This window comes from Papaver somniferum, chromosome 5, assembly GCF_003573695.1.
Source record: "Papaver somniferum cultivar HN1 chromosome 5, ASM357369v1, whole genome shotgun sequence".
NCBI lineage: Eukaryota > Viridiplantae > Streptophyta > Magnoliopsida > Ranunculales > Papaveraceae > Papaver > Papaver somniferum.
Genome location: NC_039362.1, coordinates 12,755,265 through 12,772,363, shown reverse-complemented (window position 1 = coordinate 12,772,363; position 17,099 = coordinate 12,755,265). Strand labels below are relative to the sequence as shown.

At 37.0% G+C, this 17,099-nt stretch overlaps 1 protein-coding gene across 1 annotated transcript; it reads left to right on the top strand.

Annotated features, from left to right (window-relative positions):
• Positions 1 to 13,519: 13,519 nt before the first annotated feature.
• Positions 13,520 to 16,199, top strand: LOC113280996 (ACT domain-containing protein ACR4-like). Its single transcript, XM_026529626.1, has 7 exons — positions 13,520 to 13,750; positions 13,916 to 13,961; positions 14,059 to 14,173; positions 14,251 to 14,318; positions 14,531 to 15,136; positions 15,364 to 15,468; positions 15,570 to 16,199. Exons 1-7 carry the CDS (start codon positions 13,677 to 13,679, stop codon positions 15,915 to 15,917), a joined length of 1,362 nt encoding a protein of 453 aa, XP_026385411.1. The 5' UTR covers positions 13,520 to 13,676; the 3' UTR covers positions 15,918 to 16,199.
• Positions 16,200 to 17,099: the final 900 nt, after the last annotated feature.

The window sequence follows — 17,099 nt, the reverse complement described above, 5'->3', positions numbered from 1 at the left end:
ATAATAACATTTGCGGAATTGAGCCTCCACTGAACAGATAATAATGTTCTTGGAACTATTAATTGCCAAAAAAAAAAGCACGGTGAATACCTATACCTGAACAGAAAACCAAAAAAACTAAAAAAAATAAGGGAGACGAGAGTGTTCATTTTAGCATCCATCTATTACATCCAAAAGAAAACTCCGCCTTGTGTTTTGGTAGTTCTTGTCCTTGATATTTATACATAAACGTAAGGAATTACCATAATTATAGACATTTAAGACAAGATCACGAAAAGAATCTCATGTACCTTATTTAAAAAACAAATTACTCCCTCTAGTCTTAAAATATAGGCAGGTTTCATTATTTGAGTATGTCAAAAAAATAGGTTTGTTTGCATATCTGGAAAATCAAATGTTCTGATTTTACTACTATATCTATAGAGGGACCACTTTTCTCTCTCCTTCTTCTCTCCTAATATAAAAATGGGACCGCTTCTCTCTTTTCTTTCTCTAATAACAAATGAATGGGGACCAAAGGATAATTCAGAAAAACATATAAAAAATCTATTTTTTAGAAACCGAAGGAGTAACATTTTTACACAGGCATACTCCTATTTAAGACAGAATCATTAAAGATTCAACAATTCTATATACACAGCAGCATGTTCCAGAAACTTGTATACTCCACTGACGTGACGGCAAGGTGTTAGTTAGTTAGAGAATACGAGTTTAACTTGTGTCATTTTCTGAGAAATCTCTTATCGATTTTTGACCGTCGGTATGTGGCAGCTTGCATTTCCTTTGCCTAACCCCAAATATGAAAAAACATCCGAACATCGTAAACTTAGAAATTTTAAAAACTAAAGTTTGGTCTTAGACATAAGCATATAAACTACAAATTCAACGTACAAACGACCAGACTTTGAATTTAATCAAACCGCACAAACAATGGACCCCATTTATGGTACCCCGATTACTTCTTTCGTGGCATGAGCTACATTCCAAATTGTACAAGTAAAACTAGGTGCCGTCTCATCGTATCTATGATCTGGTGCGCAGGTGCAATAAAATCTCGACCTTTTCTCGCTCACCCAAAAAAAAAAAAGAAAAGTTGTTTGTTTTTCCAGAGTTTAGATATATGAGCCCAGCCAAATATCACAAAATTAAAAAAATAAACACTATGACTTTTAATTTGGAGTTTTGTTAATAGGAGGGAAAAAATGGACTCGAGAAGGGAAACAATTCGGTCAAATTCTTACCAAGCTAAGGTCAAAGTCAAAATATGTAAAAACAAAATTATATTCTCTAAATACCAATCCTATCCTAAGCATACTCACTCGAATCACTTCCGGTAAGGTTAGACGAGGGTTACCAAACTCTCTTCAGATCCTTACTTTGGTTTTTGTTAAGTTAATCACACTGGTATGACCTTTCGGCTACCCATAACAAAAGACTACGGTGTTCTTGATTGACAGTCATTGAGTGATCATTAAACTTTAATTACTGTTGTCTTTAATTTTAATCTAGGCGTGTTATATGTCTACACGTGTAGGGCTATTATAGTTCAGGCTTTAGCCATTAGGGTTTTATTTCCGTATTTAAGACAAGTTGTACTGAGTTTTTGGGCTATTGAATGAAATAGAAAATCGAGGTCGCGCTCGTTGAGTGTAGAAGTGACTTTGCTATCTGTGTTCTTCTTGTTAGCATGTGTATTCATCAATGTCTTTGTCAAGATCAAGCACGTTCTTGACAATTGGTATCACCCAGTATATTCTTCATCATCCTTACAATGACTGGAGGTCCTACAATCAAAGATGTTGACCACACAACAAAAGAGTTATCCTCTATGATAAAACAGTTAACAAATCTGCAGATTAAAGAGAGTACAATCCGTGCTGAAGCAGAAAAAAAGCATCATGAATCCATGACCACGCTTATTGCTCTGGCACAAGAATCTAAAGCTCAGGTCAACACACTTATAGCTCACCTTATCAAATCTAATCTTGTTCAACCTGTTACACCTCAATCTGGTGAATCTTCTATCAACCCCACCTATCTTTGAATCCGGTAATCAAGATTTCACCAACAAAACCCCAAAAATCGATTTCACTAAGTTTCATGGTGATAATCCTCGCAGCTGGATCCGTAAGTGTGAACGTTTTTTCCATTTGAAGGGTGTGCAGCAACATCATAAAACTGAAATAACTTCTATTCATCTTGAAGGTAAAGTTGAATCTTGGTTTCAAGATTTTCAAACTGGTAAGCAAACTATCTATTGGTTTGATTTTTCTACTATTATTTGTGAACGATTTGAGGATTTTGCCAATGAGAACTTTGTGGGCTGTTTTAATAAACTTTCTCAAAGTAACTCCGTTGAAGAGTATTTTGAAAATTTTGAACCATTAAAAGCTCTTATGCTTCAGAACAACCCAACTTTTAATGAAGATTATTTTGTTATGAGCTTTCTAAGCTGCTTCAAAGAGGTGATTAAACATCCAGTATAAATGCACAAACCACTCTTTCTCAGGATTTCTATCTAGCACGCTTACAGGAGAGTGCTTTAGCAATTCAAAACCGACAACAACCAAAACCTCCAGCTTATAAACCACCCACCACTACCACTTATTTCAAAAAAAAATTCACCCACCCCACAGAAAACAAATACAGTTTCCCTCCTACCACCAACAAATAAATTTCCTCATTCTCCTTCTACACCCACCACTAACACAGCTAAATCCTTGTATGTTACACCACATATTCTTCGTTTATCTAGAGAACAGCAGGATAAGAGAAGAGCTCAGGGTCTCTGCTATAATTGTGATGACACTTATGTACCTGGTCATAGATGCAAGCGACAATAATTGTTCATGGTCATCACTGAAGAAGTTGAGGACTCTCCACAACAAGTAACAACTCAATACAATACTGATTACTTGCTTGAATCATACATGGAGATATCACTTCTGCTCTTATAGGAACAATGAGTGTTGGTACCATACGCATCCCAGGATTTATAAAGAAGCATGCTGTCACTATTTTGGTGGATACTGGAATCACACACAGCTTCATTGACTCAGCACTTGTGAGCCAATTAGCTTGTGAAGTCCAACCTATAGCTCACACGCTTGTGACAGTACGTACCCAATGGTGCCAAAACTACTAGCACTGGAGTCTGCCTTAACTTGCAGTGGAAAATACAAGGTAATGATTTTGTTGGTGACTTAAGACTACTTCCCCTAGGAGGACGTGATATAGTCTTAGGTGCAGATCGGCTCATCACTTTGGGTGATATAACATTTAATCTAGCCAAACTATCCATTTCATTTCTCCATCATGTCCAGATGATCACACTTCAAGGGGCTACATCAAAACCATCACTCATGATGATGAGTGGACTTGCTACGAGAAAGTTTCTCTAGAAAACACACATGTTCTAGTTGGCCAATTCTTTCACATCTCTTCTACACCCATGCAATTTTCAATATCCACTGAAATACAACATCTTCTTGAATATTTCAAAGATGTTTTCTCTGAACCAACAAATCTTCCACCACAAAGAAGTTTGGATCATAAAATTCAGCTTAAGCCCAATGCTCAACCAGTCTCCTTGAGGCCATACAAATTCCCTTATATTCATAAATCAGTGGTGGAATCATTAGTGAAAGAAATGCTCCGGGATGACATCATTCAAGAAATCCAAAGTCCCTTTGCTTCTCTTATACGTCTTGTCAAGAAGAAAGATAATACTTGGAGGTTCTGTGTGGACTACAGAAAACTCAATGACATTACTATCAAAGATAAGTTTCCTATTCTAATCATTGATGAGTTATTAGATGAATTACATGAAGTCATCATTTTTACTAAGCTAGATTTTAGGTCTAGTTACTATCAAATTAGAGTGCATATTCCTGACATTCATAAAACTGTATTTAGAACACATCATGGTCATTTTGAGTTTAAAGTCATGCCTTTTGGTTTAACTAATGCACCAGCCGCCTTTCCAGCATTAATGAATCCTGTTTTTGGTCCTTATCTCAGGAAATTTGTTCTTTTTTTTTTTTTGATGACATCTTAAACTATAGTGCTAATCTTAAGGACCATATTCAACACCTATCCATAGTTTTTGCACTCTGAAGAAAACACAAACTTTTTGCTAAATTTTCCAAATGCACTTTTGCTCAGCCATCATTGAGTACTTGGTCACATAATTACAACACAAGGGGTAGCAGCTGACCCTCAAAAAATTCAATGCATGCAGGAATGGCCAGTCCTACCAATCTGAAGCAGCTGAGGGGGTTTTTGGGCCTCAGTGGTTATTATAGGAAATTTGTGAAAGGCTATGGAACAATATGCAAGCCTCTCACTTACTTGTTAAAAAAGAATGTATTTCATTGGTTTCCCTTAGCACTTCAAGCTTTTAATACTCTCAAAGATACTATGTGCACTACTCCTATCTTGGAATTACCTGATTTCTCTAAACCATTTGTGGTGGAGTCTGATGCTTTTACGCATGGTGTTGGAGCTGTTCTAATGCAAGAAGGGAGGGCCATAACATTTTTTAGCAAGCCTCTTGGACCCCAAGAATTTGGGACTATCTACATATGAAAAAGAGTTGTGGTCATGGCAGTAACAAGATGGACACAATATCTCTTAGGTCATCATTTCTTCATCAACACTGATCAGCAAAGCATAAAGTACTTCATGGATCATAAAATCACCATTATTTTCCAGCAAAAATGGTTGATGGATTTATTAGGTTTTGACTACAGTAACTTAAGAAGGAAACTATTGGAATATGTTCATTCTTCTATAGTAGGTGGTCACTCAGGAGTGCAAGGCAGTTACCAGAGAGCTAAAAGCTACTTCTACTAGAAAGGATTAAAGAAGGATATTACTCTTTTTTCCAGCCATTGTGACACTTTCCAAAGAAATAAAGTAGATCATGCTCACCCAGCTGGCCTTCTCCAACCATTGTCCATTCCATCTCAAGACTGGAAACACATCTCTATGGATTTTATAGAGGGTTTACCTAGATCAAACAAGAAAGATGTGATCATGGTCATAGTTGATAGACTTACTAAATATGCCCATTTTATTGCTTTGACTCAACTCTACACTGCTCTCAATGTGGCTCAGGAATTCCTACACAATATTTTCAAGTTGCATGGCTTACCAGCTTCAATTGTCCCAGATAGGGACAAGGTCTTCACCAGTACCTTCTGGAAGGATCTTTTCAGATCATTGGATACCAGATTACACATGAGTACCTCCTACCATCCACAGACAGATGGCCGAACAGAAAGAGTCAATGCTTGTATCGAAGAGTACTTAAGATGCATCATTGGGCACAAACTAAATAATTGGAGCAGATGGTTATCTTTGGCTGAATGGTGGTATAATACCAACTACTACTCCAGCTTAAAAATGATCCATTTAAAACTGCATTATATGGGTATGTTTCACCCCACATAGCTTTACCTATAGAAGTAAAAACTTCAGTGGCTATGGTTGAAGACTATCTGAAACAAAGAAATGCTATGATCAGCATTCTCAAAGAATCTCTCACTAAGTCACATGAGAGGATGAAGGTTTTTGCTGATAAAAAGAGGACAGATAGATCCTTTACAGTTGGTGATCAAGTATTTCCTAAGATACAACCCTACAAGCAATCTTCATTGGCACTCAGTGCTCGATACTATGGCCCTTGTCAAGTTCTCCAAAGAATTGGCTAAGTGGCTTATAAATTGGACCTTCCGGCGGAGTCACGCATCCACCCTGTCTTCCACGTGTCCCAATTAAAAACAAGATCGTAGCTACTACAACCACCACGCCAACACTACCTTTAACAAATGAGGAAGGTGAGGTTGTGTTAATGCCTGTTGTTTCCTTAGCTTGTTGTCAGAATTTTCGTCACGGCCAGCCAGTCCCTCAAGTGTTAATTCAGTGGTCTCATACAACCCCAGCTGATGCAATTTGGGAAGACACAACGAACGTTGAGGCACACTTTCCTAAGTTCAATCTTTGAGGAGAAAGATTGTCTGAAGAGGAGGGTATTGTTATGACCTTCCGGCTGCCCATAACAAAAGATTGCAGTGCTCTTGATTGACAATCATTGAGTGACAGTTAAACTTTAATTACTGTTGTCTTTAATTTTAACCTAGGCGTATTAGATATCTACACGTGTAGGGCCATTATAGTTCTGACTTTAGCCATTATGTTTTATTTCCGTATTTAAGACAAGATGTACTGAGTTTTGGGGATATTGAATGAAACAGAAAATCGAGGTTGCGCTCGTTGGGTGTAGAAGTGACTTTGCTATATGTTCTTCCTATTAGCCTATGTATTCATCAGTGTCTTTTCAAGATCTAGCACGTTCTTGACACACACCGTAAGTAGGATCATATAGAATTGAACCATTCTAATTGATGTCCAATGCTATGGTGATACATATATTTCTACCTTTTTTCAGAGGCAATTTGAGACTTGAGAAATCACGGAAGAAAGATCATCATCCCTAGTCACTGATCGTCCAAGTAACACATGAGTACAGAACTTAATAACTGATATAGAAACTAATTGTGGACATATAAAAATTCTCAAGAGACGTTGATTTCGTGACTTGTCTAGTGGTTTTTTTCCCTTACAAGACTACAACAGGAGAAAGAACATGGCCATCTTGCGGTTTTGGGTTTTGAAATTATGTTTGACCACGAACTTAAAGTCGTTTGCGGCTTGGAAAAAGGTTTTACGTCAAGGATGGGGAAGAAGATTATTTACGGAAAAACCTAATTTCAAAGGATATGTTAGACATTTTAAGCGGATTTTTAAAATTCAATCCTTCCTCAATAATTTGGGATCCCTCCTCTTAATCTTTACCTCCTAAAATCCATTCATTCCCTCATATTAACAAGACTTTTAACTTGGGGTGAATTAATCAGGTCCAAACAGACAAGAAGTAATTTCTTTGATTTACATAGTCTGCTTTTTCCTTTTTTTGAAAAAGTTGTTGTCTTCGCCATTTTCTTCCTTGTGCGAGTGTTTGCTCCATTTGGTATATAAGTAATTAAATTTCAACAACTTCTCATTGAATTTGCGACTTCTTTTCCATCAAATTTCCTTATATTCCTCACACAGAGTATATAATAAGCGCTTACAACACTCTGAATTTCAATACCATTAATTACCGTGATATTAACCACACTTCCCTCCTGGGACAAACATAACCAATGCCCTATATAATATTGGACACAAACATGAACAATACCATTCCTCCACCACAAGCATGCTCAATGACGTTCCTGCAAATGCGAACATCACTAATGCCCCTCGGAAGCCAACTACTTTGGGACGAAATCAACCCTATGGTCACAACCAAAGGTTCTCTTCAAGTGTGTATTTATGATCGTTATTTACAAGATGAAAAGGGATAACATGCAGATATATATAGGTGAACAACCAATTTGCCTTTTTTTCTTCTATATCATGTAGTAAAAAGGTATCGACATTTATAATTCATGTGTCCTATGTGGAGATGGTATTGAAACACATGAACACATATTTTGGCATTGTAAAATAGCTCATACGGTCTAGTCTCCAGGGATTCCTACGAGCTTGTGGTCTTGGGTAGTACCAATGAGTTTAATGTAGAACTGATAGGAAAAAAGCAATACGGAGATTGTAGGTGATACGAAGAGACGAAAGAGTTACGAATAAGATGAAATCAAAAGATTAAGAATAAGAGAATTGAAAGAGTTAATAAAGATAATAATCTTGATTGATAATAATAAGATTGTATTTCTCTAAACAAGAAGGCTTAGCCTTTATATAGGTTCTACAAGAACCGACTAAAAGAAAGAAAGGGAAATTCTAAGTAAACTAGGAAAGTAAAGGACTTGCAAGGCAAGTAAACTAAGTAAAGTTGACGTAGTCGTTATAGGGAGCAACTTGGTAAAGTTGATGCCATTATTATGGGAGCAACTAGACAAAGTTGATACCGTCTTGAAATATTGGATGTCCTACATCAGTCCTCCCTTCTTGAACGAAACTCGTCCTCGAGTTAGCTAATAAAAAGAACTTCATTCTCTCCAAATATTGATCTAGGCCTCGAGTTGTCATCACAAAATATGAGTTATTTTTCTCCATGGAAGTTGTAGATTCCACGTTTAACGATTTACCACGATCAAACACAAAATTCATAACTTTAGAGATCATAAACCAAAACATCCAAAAAATGTGTCTCAAAGCATGATAAAAGTTGTGTTTAAATTTCCCACGGTCAAAGACAAAAATCAGGTTACCAGTGATGATAATGTAGACCATGCAAACAGCGACTACCGCGAGTGAAGTAAGTATATCTTTCAACCAACCAAGTTTTCTAACTTCGACATAACATCTAGCATCGATTGTGATATCTAGAAATGTCGCAGCAGTAAACGACGAAAAGAATGTGGTAATAGTGTAAACCACGTCCGTAGTGACTACTAACTTCCTTTCTTCTCTTTCCATTTGGTTGACCCAAAACATTTCTTTGTCTAAAAGACTATCCAGCTTATCATCAGTTTGTGTTGATTTGCCACGATCAAAAATCATAGTATGAACTTCCAGTAGTACTGTATAACCATGGTTTACTTGTGCAAATCCACTTGTAAAGTATCCACCAAAAAGAATTTTTGAATCTAACTCGTCAAAGCAATTGTTCCAAACTGACCTTAATGCATACATCATCATGTTTGCAATGACATCTTGTTTAATAAAAACTCATGCATCCAATATAGTTTACTTCTGCGTCCTTTGTTCCAAGAAATTTATATACTTGTCCATCATAAGAAAGGCCATTAAAGTAAGATACTCCATCAAACGGTACCGATCAGTTTTTCCAAACTCAGTAATATTACTAGGGAAACATGAAATATGCAATCCAAATTCTCTTCCGGACACCTCTTGTTCGTTCTGCAAATGTTGCTCGGCATAAACATATATAAATTCCAACTTATGCTTGTTGTAATACTGCACATTTAGAGCCTCTTTAGGAAATTTCTGCTGGAGAATACAGTTAGGAAAATTCATGTTACCGTCATTTATAGTATCACCAATTCCAGGTGGTGTATCTTCGTTGCTGTGAAAAAGTCCCAGAATGCTCCAAAACTCTTGGTACCATGAATATCCAAATAAAGTAACGGTGATGAGTGTCATGCTTGTAGTGTCTTTTATATGTCCATTCGCAATGAAAATTGAAACCATTGCAACAAGCGTAAGTGCTCCAGTAACTGCCCCACGAATATTTGCAGCTTTCCATCTTGGCACTTCAAATGCAAAGACTACATTGTCTCGGTAGCCAGAAGACGGACCCATATATCTTATTCTACCACCAACTGCGACCAACTTCTCTTGAATTGTGATCTTCTATAGTACGCCAGGCAACAAGAGAGAATCAATCATAACCAACCTAGCACTAAAATGTTTAGTCGGTGTTGTCTTTAAGGTCTTTTGATATATAACCGAACCTGGAGGATCGCAATATGCTCTTACAGCAGTTTCTCCATATAACATCACACTTTCTGTAACAGTTATCCGAATTCCACCAATTTGAATATCAAAGGTAACAATTCTATGTCCCATGCACTGAAACTCTTTAATTAAAGAATTTGTTTTAACATGAAGCACATCCATATGATCATCTTCATGTCCCGGATGTAGAAAATTATTGTTCCCCATCCACAGCGCATCATTCTGGTTTTCCACACAGGGCCAACTCAGGTTATCTTGAACTATAGTGGCTGCTGGTTTGTCAACAGTAATCATCACAACATCATAGCCACGTATAGAAGTAATCCAATGCGTGCATATGTGATTAACTTCTAAATCTTCTACCAACGATACTCTTTCGGCTTTTGAAAATATACGGCTGCGAATTCTTCCCGGCATGGTTCTTAGTAGTTATATCTTCTTGAAATTGACATACAAACTCATCGGTAGAAATAAAAAACAATGGTTTATAATTCATTGTACTGGCCCGATATACCACGAAAAGAGTCTCAGGATTAAACTCAACAAATTGAAACTTGTTAGGATTTACATAAGACACCGTACGTGCTTTCTCATGAATAAGAACTTGATTATTTTCAACCCTAGATAAAACAGGTATATCAACATCAGAAGCTATTAAACAAAGATCCGAAGACTTACCATTAAGTTCAGACAAATCATGTGATGCATCAAGGACCAAGCTGACTTGATTTTCTTCCTTATGAGCATGATCTACTTCGTCTGTTTGAGAAATAGTTTTTATCTCTTCCTCACCAATTGATGTCAGAGTTGAAGACGAATCCTCTTGGTCTTCTTCGCTATTTTCAGAAGTAACTTCTATAACAACTAGAACAAACGGAACTTCATGGACCAGATTTTCTTCTTCTGTAGGAACAACATTCTTTTCTTTACCAACAGATGTAGTCGAAACATCTCCAACACCCACAAATGATAATGAAACCTCTTGAGTGGAATACGAAACTTGTTTATCATTAAATTCATCTTTCTCAACATTCATCTCCTTTATGTTAATTGAGGTAGCCGAAACAACTACGGGATCATTAGAAGACGATGAATTCTTTTGTACTTCTTTACCTGAAAGTTTGGAAAACGTAAGTGGACAATCACGTTTAGTTCATCCAAAGCAATCTTAAGCTTTTCACATTTAGCTTCAGCAATCCTAAACTTTTCACGTTTGTTACGTTCAGCTTCAGCAAACAGAAATTCTTCAAGACTCTTCAAAACTTGTTGTTTTTCTTCCATGGCAAGACGAAGTTCTTTTTTTCTTATGCCATCTGTGTAGTACAGAACATCCCTATAACGAATCTCCGAATACTCCTTGGCATAGTCTCCCAGACTAATTATTAATTCTGATTGAAGCTGCAGACGATCGTCCATAGTTATTTTCTTCATGATCAAAAACGTAGAAGAACAAGAAAATAGGGTTTTTTTATATATAAGGAAGGTTTTGAATTTGCGGAAGCGGTTTAAGGATCTGTTTCTAGATAAGAATCTAAAAACTTTGTATCTGATACCAACTAATGTAGAATTGATAGGAAGAAAGCAAAACGGAGATTGCAGGTGATACGAAGAGACGAAAGAGATACGAATAAGATGAAATCAAAATATTAAGAATAAGAGAATTGAAAGAGTTGATAAAGATAATAATCTTGATTGATAATAATAATAAGATTGTATTTCTCTAAACAAGAAGGCTTAGCCTTTATATAGATTCTACAAGAACCGACTAAAAGAAAGAAAAGGAAATTCTAAATAAACTAGGAAAGTAAAGGACTTGCAAGGCAAGTAAACTAAGTAAAGTTGATGTAGTCGTTATGGGAGCAACTTGGTAAAGTTGATGTTGTTGTTATGGGAGCAACTGGACAAAGTTGATACCGTCTTGAAACATTGGATGTCCTACATAAGAATTTGAGAATGCTTGCTCACAGATGGCACCACACAAACTTCTCTAAGTCAGGAAACTATATTTGTAGTCTCATTCCTGCAGCAGTTCTGCATACACTTTGGAATGAAAGAGACAGCCGGATCTTTGCGCAGAATTATTAGATCAAAACTGACTTAGATCTTTGCAACGATGTGAAATGTTTAGTCATAGCTTGGGCTAATGAAGCTAGCAGAAGAGTGCACTTGAACTTTGCAAGTTCAGTGCTCAATAACTGGGAAGCTATTATTCAGTAATTTGTGTAATTTCTTCTTCTTTGTTTCTCTACCTTCGGTAGAACTTTTGTATATTGATCAATTTTTTTTTGCCTTTTTTTTGTGCATATATTTTGGATTACAGTACAGTGATAAAGTTTTTGGCTCATTAATGAATTTGGGACCATATTAATGTTAACTTTCAATATTCTGTCGAAAAAAATGTTAAATTTAAACTTCAGTGTTTTTTCCTAGTTTTTCCAAGTTCGGCCACTGATGCAAATAGCCCTTTCAAAATCCCTACAAGAAATGTTTTCAGAACCGGACCGGACCGGCCGGTTGAACCGGTGACCCAGTAAGAAAAAAGGTCTGAGTCAACACTGATCCATAAACATGCCTAAAAAACCAGTGATCAGGGTGAACCGGGAGGTTCAACCAGTAAACCATCTGACCCAGCTGGATTTTTAGCCGGTTCACCCGGTTGACTTTCCATAAATAAAAAGGAGAAAAAAAATCAAGACAGAAGAAAGAAAATCTTTTCTCACTGTATATAAATCAAATTCTACACGATTGATTTGTTATGATGTCTTTTTTTTTTCATATTTGATAGTAATCCTTTAATCGGATTCAATTATGCATCAGATCTACTTCTACTCAAGCACCAGATCTATTCATGCATCAATATGGGAATCAGAAAAAATTCTTTTCCTAATAGATGATAAAACAATGAAGCTCATCCTTTGCATACATGGACAGAGTTGAAGAAAAAAAAAAAAAAGAAGGTGGTCGGTTTCTTTGTTCACCTTTGCTGGTAGTTGGTACGTTTGATAGAGAGAAGAGGGGAGATAGGGGAGAGAGTCGATAAAAGAGATAAGAAGAGATAGTGAATGTGAAATAAGATTAATATTTATTTAAGGATCTTTACATTTTTTAAAATTAACTATCCACCCCTCTGTTTTGCAAAATGTAACGGATTTCTCCTTATCAAAGGTTAAGTATCAATATTAACGATTTCTAATTAGTGTTATTTCAGGATTAGGACGGATAATATGTTTGACCCAGTGACCTCTGGTTGAACCACTGGTTAACCCATTTGACCTTGACCCAATAATTTTATTGGGTTGATGTCTGGTCTGGGTTTCAAAACATTGCCACCAAGTGATCTCAAAAGACCGGGCTAACCGCAAGATCTATAGGCTTTCTCGTTTACCAAATGGATCGAGATCCGAGAGTAATTCCACTTGCTATAAAGAATCTTACATCTCCTGACTAAACCTTTCATTAATTAGACATCCATTTGGTGGTAGTCAGAAGGAATCTCCGTAGATTAGAATTAGATAGAGACACCATTAATGCTAGATATTTGACACTGTGGGGCCCACATTATACTCCTGCCTCAGCACCACCACCTGCTTTCATTCCTCAAATCCAGACTCACATTCCCCATCAGGATTTGATGCTTTTACTGCCCAATTGCAGAATCAATCCCACACACAGTTCATGTCAAACAGAGATCATACGGCCAGGATTAAACTACTGTATTATAATCATCAAAATGTCAAACCCCTGTGATTGAAAAACCACGTGTCCTACTGTCAGAAACGGAACAGCTAAACAACTGTGCTGACCAAAACAGCAAATTCTACAAATCAAAAAGAAGAAAAAAGAAACAAAAAAGAAATGAAGAGAATTCATGTCACTCCTGACTCAGAAATGGGAAGCGGGAGGAAGAAGAAGAAAAAAGGTGGGCCCCACATGGGTGTCCTATGTGGGACCCACACACTCAAAGGGCAGTAAGCAACTAGCAAAGAAAGACAAAGTCTGATGAAGATTTGAGGAGTGAGTTCTTATGGGCAGGGGCAGTGGGTGTGTTTTCCTCAGTGAGTGACTGTGTCTCTCTCTGTTTTCTCTATTCAAAAGGCACCAGATATAACAACCCATAGACTCACAAGTAGAAGAGTGAGACTCAAACTTCACAGGAAGAAGAAAGGGTCGCTCTTGATTCTTCTCTAATGGATTATTCACTTCCTTCCATTGAAATGGATGATGAGTTTGAAAAGCTTGTTCTTAGAATGAACCCTCCAAGGTTCTTCTTTCTTGTCCACTCTTTTCTGTTACTTGTTTTTGTGAATTCTTGTTTGGTTTTGGGTTTTCTTTGATAATTCTTTCTGGGTTTTTGAAAATGAATTGTGGGTTGTGTTCTGAATTCCTGGAATTTTTGTTGATTTTGGTGTTTGTTTTTTCTTGACAGGGTTACAATTGATAATACTTCAAGTAGGAAAGCTACTTTGATTAAGGTTTGTTAATTATGGAGAGAATTTATTGTTATCTACTGATTATTAAACTTATGGGTTTTTGAAGTAAAATTGAATGAATTGAGTGAAAATTGTGTAGGTGGATAGTGCTAATAAGTATGGAAGTTTATTAGAAGTGGTTCAAGTTTTGACTGATTTGAACCTTACTATCAGTAGAGCTTACATTTCTTCTGATGGTGAATGGTTCATGGATGGTAATTTACTTTCTAATCTCATCACTAATCTCTTAATTTCTTCATAATTTTCCTAATTTTTATCTTTTGGTTTCTAGTTTTTCATGTAATAGACCAACATGGCAATAAACTAGCCGACGGCGAAGTCATCGATCGTATTCAAAAGGTATATCTCCTGAACCACTCTCCAGTTTCATTTGGTCACAGAATTCTATAGATAGATTGGTGAATCTGGACTATAATTCTGGTAAATCATGTCTATTCAATATTGGATATTCTGGATTCTGGAATATGTATTGATTATGTTTTGTTTGGTTAATTGTGTCTGTTAAAGGCTGTTTCAGTTGCTAATAAATTTGACAAACTTGATGATGGCAGTCATTGGGACCACGAGCATGCAGTCTACGCTCCCTGCGAAGATCTGTAGGTGTCCAAGCTCAAGCTGCTGCTAAGCATACAACAATTGAATTAACCGGAAGAGACCGACCAGGGTTGCTTTCAGAGGTCTTTGCTGTTCTATCAGACCTTAAATGCAATGTGGTAGGTGCCGAAGTTTGGACCCACAATTCAAGAATGGCATCGGTTGTCTATATCACAGATGTCGAGAATGGTTTGCCAATTGATGATCCTAACCGGTTAAGTAAAATCAAGCAACTCCTCCGTTATGTTGTCAAAGGAGGTGTCGATAAACGGGGTGCAAACACAATGGTTACTGTCGGCGCGACTCATACAGAAAGGAGGCTTCATCAAATGATGTATGCCGACCGTGATTACGCCAAGGACGATATTGATGGTGGACCTATGACAGATCATAGAAAACCGTCTGTTACTGTTGAGAATTGTGCAGATAAGGGGTATACAGTTGTAAACTTAAGGTGCCAGGATAGACCAAAATTACTCTTTGATACTGTTTGCACATTAACTGATATGCAGTACGTCGTTTTCCATGCAACTGTCATTGTTGAAGGACCAGAAGCTTATCAGGTTTGCTTTTAATCCCATGTTGCTAAATTTGGATAACGTGTTGATATTCGATTAGGAATAAAATCACCAGCTTGAATATTAGCTTGCAAATGGGTCAGGATGTCACTTGTCTTTATATGCTTCTAGAGCAAGAGGAAATTCCTACCATTTGTGATGAAATTCCCTGAATTGGACTTGTGTGTAGAATCAAAACTAACTATTTACTGTTATTCAATTTTATTAAACAGGAATTTTATATCCGACATTTAGATGGGTGTCCTATTAGTTCCGAAGCAGAAAGAGAAAGAGTAGTTCATTGCATTGAGGCTGCTGTCCGGAGGCGAAGTTCAGAGGTATATTCTCATGATAAAAACTGTATTTTGTACCCACTTACTGTTTTCCATCGCAATCTAATGGAAGCTAATATGTTGACTTTTCATGAATGATGGTGCAGGGAATAAGACTCGAATTATGTAGTGATGACAAAGTTGGACTGCTATCTAACGTTACCCGCATATTTAGAGAAAACGGGCTCTCAGTGACTCAAGCTGAAGTAGCTACCAGGGGTGCTCAAGCAGTGAATGTGTTCTATGTGACAGATACATCAGGGAGTCAAGTTAAGAGTGAAACGATAGCGGCAGTGAGGGGCGAAATTGGGGAGACAGTACTACATGTGAAAGAAGATATCTACTCGAAATCTCCCCCACAAGATGAAGGTGGGAAGATATCTCTTGGTACGCTTTTTCGAACTAGATCCGAGAAATTCCTCTACAGCTTAGGTTTGATAAGATCATACTCCTAAGAGAAGAATCAGTACGAGAACAAGTCTAAGCGCAACAGCATTGTGAATTCAAGTGTGTCTGTTAATGTTTAAAGTAGGTTCCTTTTAGGCATATAATAGCTTGGTTTGAACACTAAATCCGATTCAACCTCTTGTTGATCTGTTTTTTAGGGCTAGGAAGGGGCTTGATTACTGTGGTTTATAATCTTGTAAACTCTACTTGTAAAAACACATTTCTTTGCTGCCTCTCTCTGATTTTCTGTAAATAATAACTATGCTGGTGACCTGTGTTTAAGATGCACAGAAATGGTCTTGGTCAAATTTGTGTGGTGGGTGTGGTGTCTACTTTGGCTAGTTGGCCGAAGGTTCGAGTCTTCGCCTCTCCTGCAGGTGTCATTGTAGTACCATGGTAAAGTCACTGGTTGATGATACCAGTGACCTGAGTTCAAAACTCGCCATAACCAAATTCTTTTAAGGCTGCCTCTGATTGATACATGGCACCTGAATAGAGAAATTCTATTAACTTTTGATTAAATGGAATCATGTCCTAATCAACAAAATTAACCTTTCTGCTCAAACTGTTTTAACAGTCAATGTCATAATCAAATCTGAGCTTTTTAAAACAATCAAAAATATGGTCCTCACAAGAAGAATCTGGCTAATCATTGTTGGTAATGGGTAATGAGTATGTGTAAACCAAAATTAAGGTTGAATATTCTGATGGCTCCACTCATTTCATTGATGCAAAAAATAAAAGTGTCTAGTTGACAAGTTGCTGTGTCATTTCAGAGTCATACAGCACTTTCCAGTGTTTATAAAGAAGAAAGGCATCCAATACTCCTAATCTTGTTGTGGTCCACATTCCACAGCACTCATGAACCCTAAAAGATAACACTATCAAAGAAACCAAATCACCCAAAGACTTTCAAATAAATGGCCAACTTGTCACGAGAATCGCAATTGCAATATCCCTATCAAAATGCAGAATGAGATAATATTCCAGCAAAAGAAAAGTAGTTACAAGAGTTTATGGTGTCTGTAGTAATGCATGCTCTCGTGAGCTTGACAAGATGGCGCAAAGACGAAGAGTCAGCCGAAGTAACCACTTAAAAATAGTAACGTAGTATTTGTCAGAGTCTGTCACAAGCTCACACAGCTCATATCTAATCGCATTGTCCCCAGAAACAAATAACAAGAGTACAT

Excerpts from the sequence above, each read along its gene's own strand:
- LOC113280996 (XM_026529626.1), top strand. The coding sequence starts at position 13,677 with ATGGATTATTCACTTCCTTCCATTGAAATGGATGATGAGTTTGAAAAG. Across the intron at positions 14,319-14,530 it reads TCATCGATCGTATTCAAAAG|TCATTGGGACCACGAGCATG; the intron begins GTATATCTCCTG and ends TGATGATGGCAG. Across the intron at positions 15,469-15,569 it reads TCCGGAGGCGAAGTTCAGAG|GGAATAAGACTCGAATTATG; the intron begins GTATATTCTCAT and ends ATGATGGTGCAG.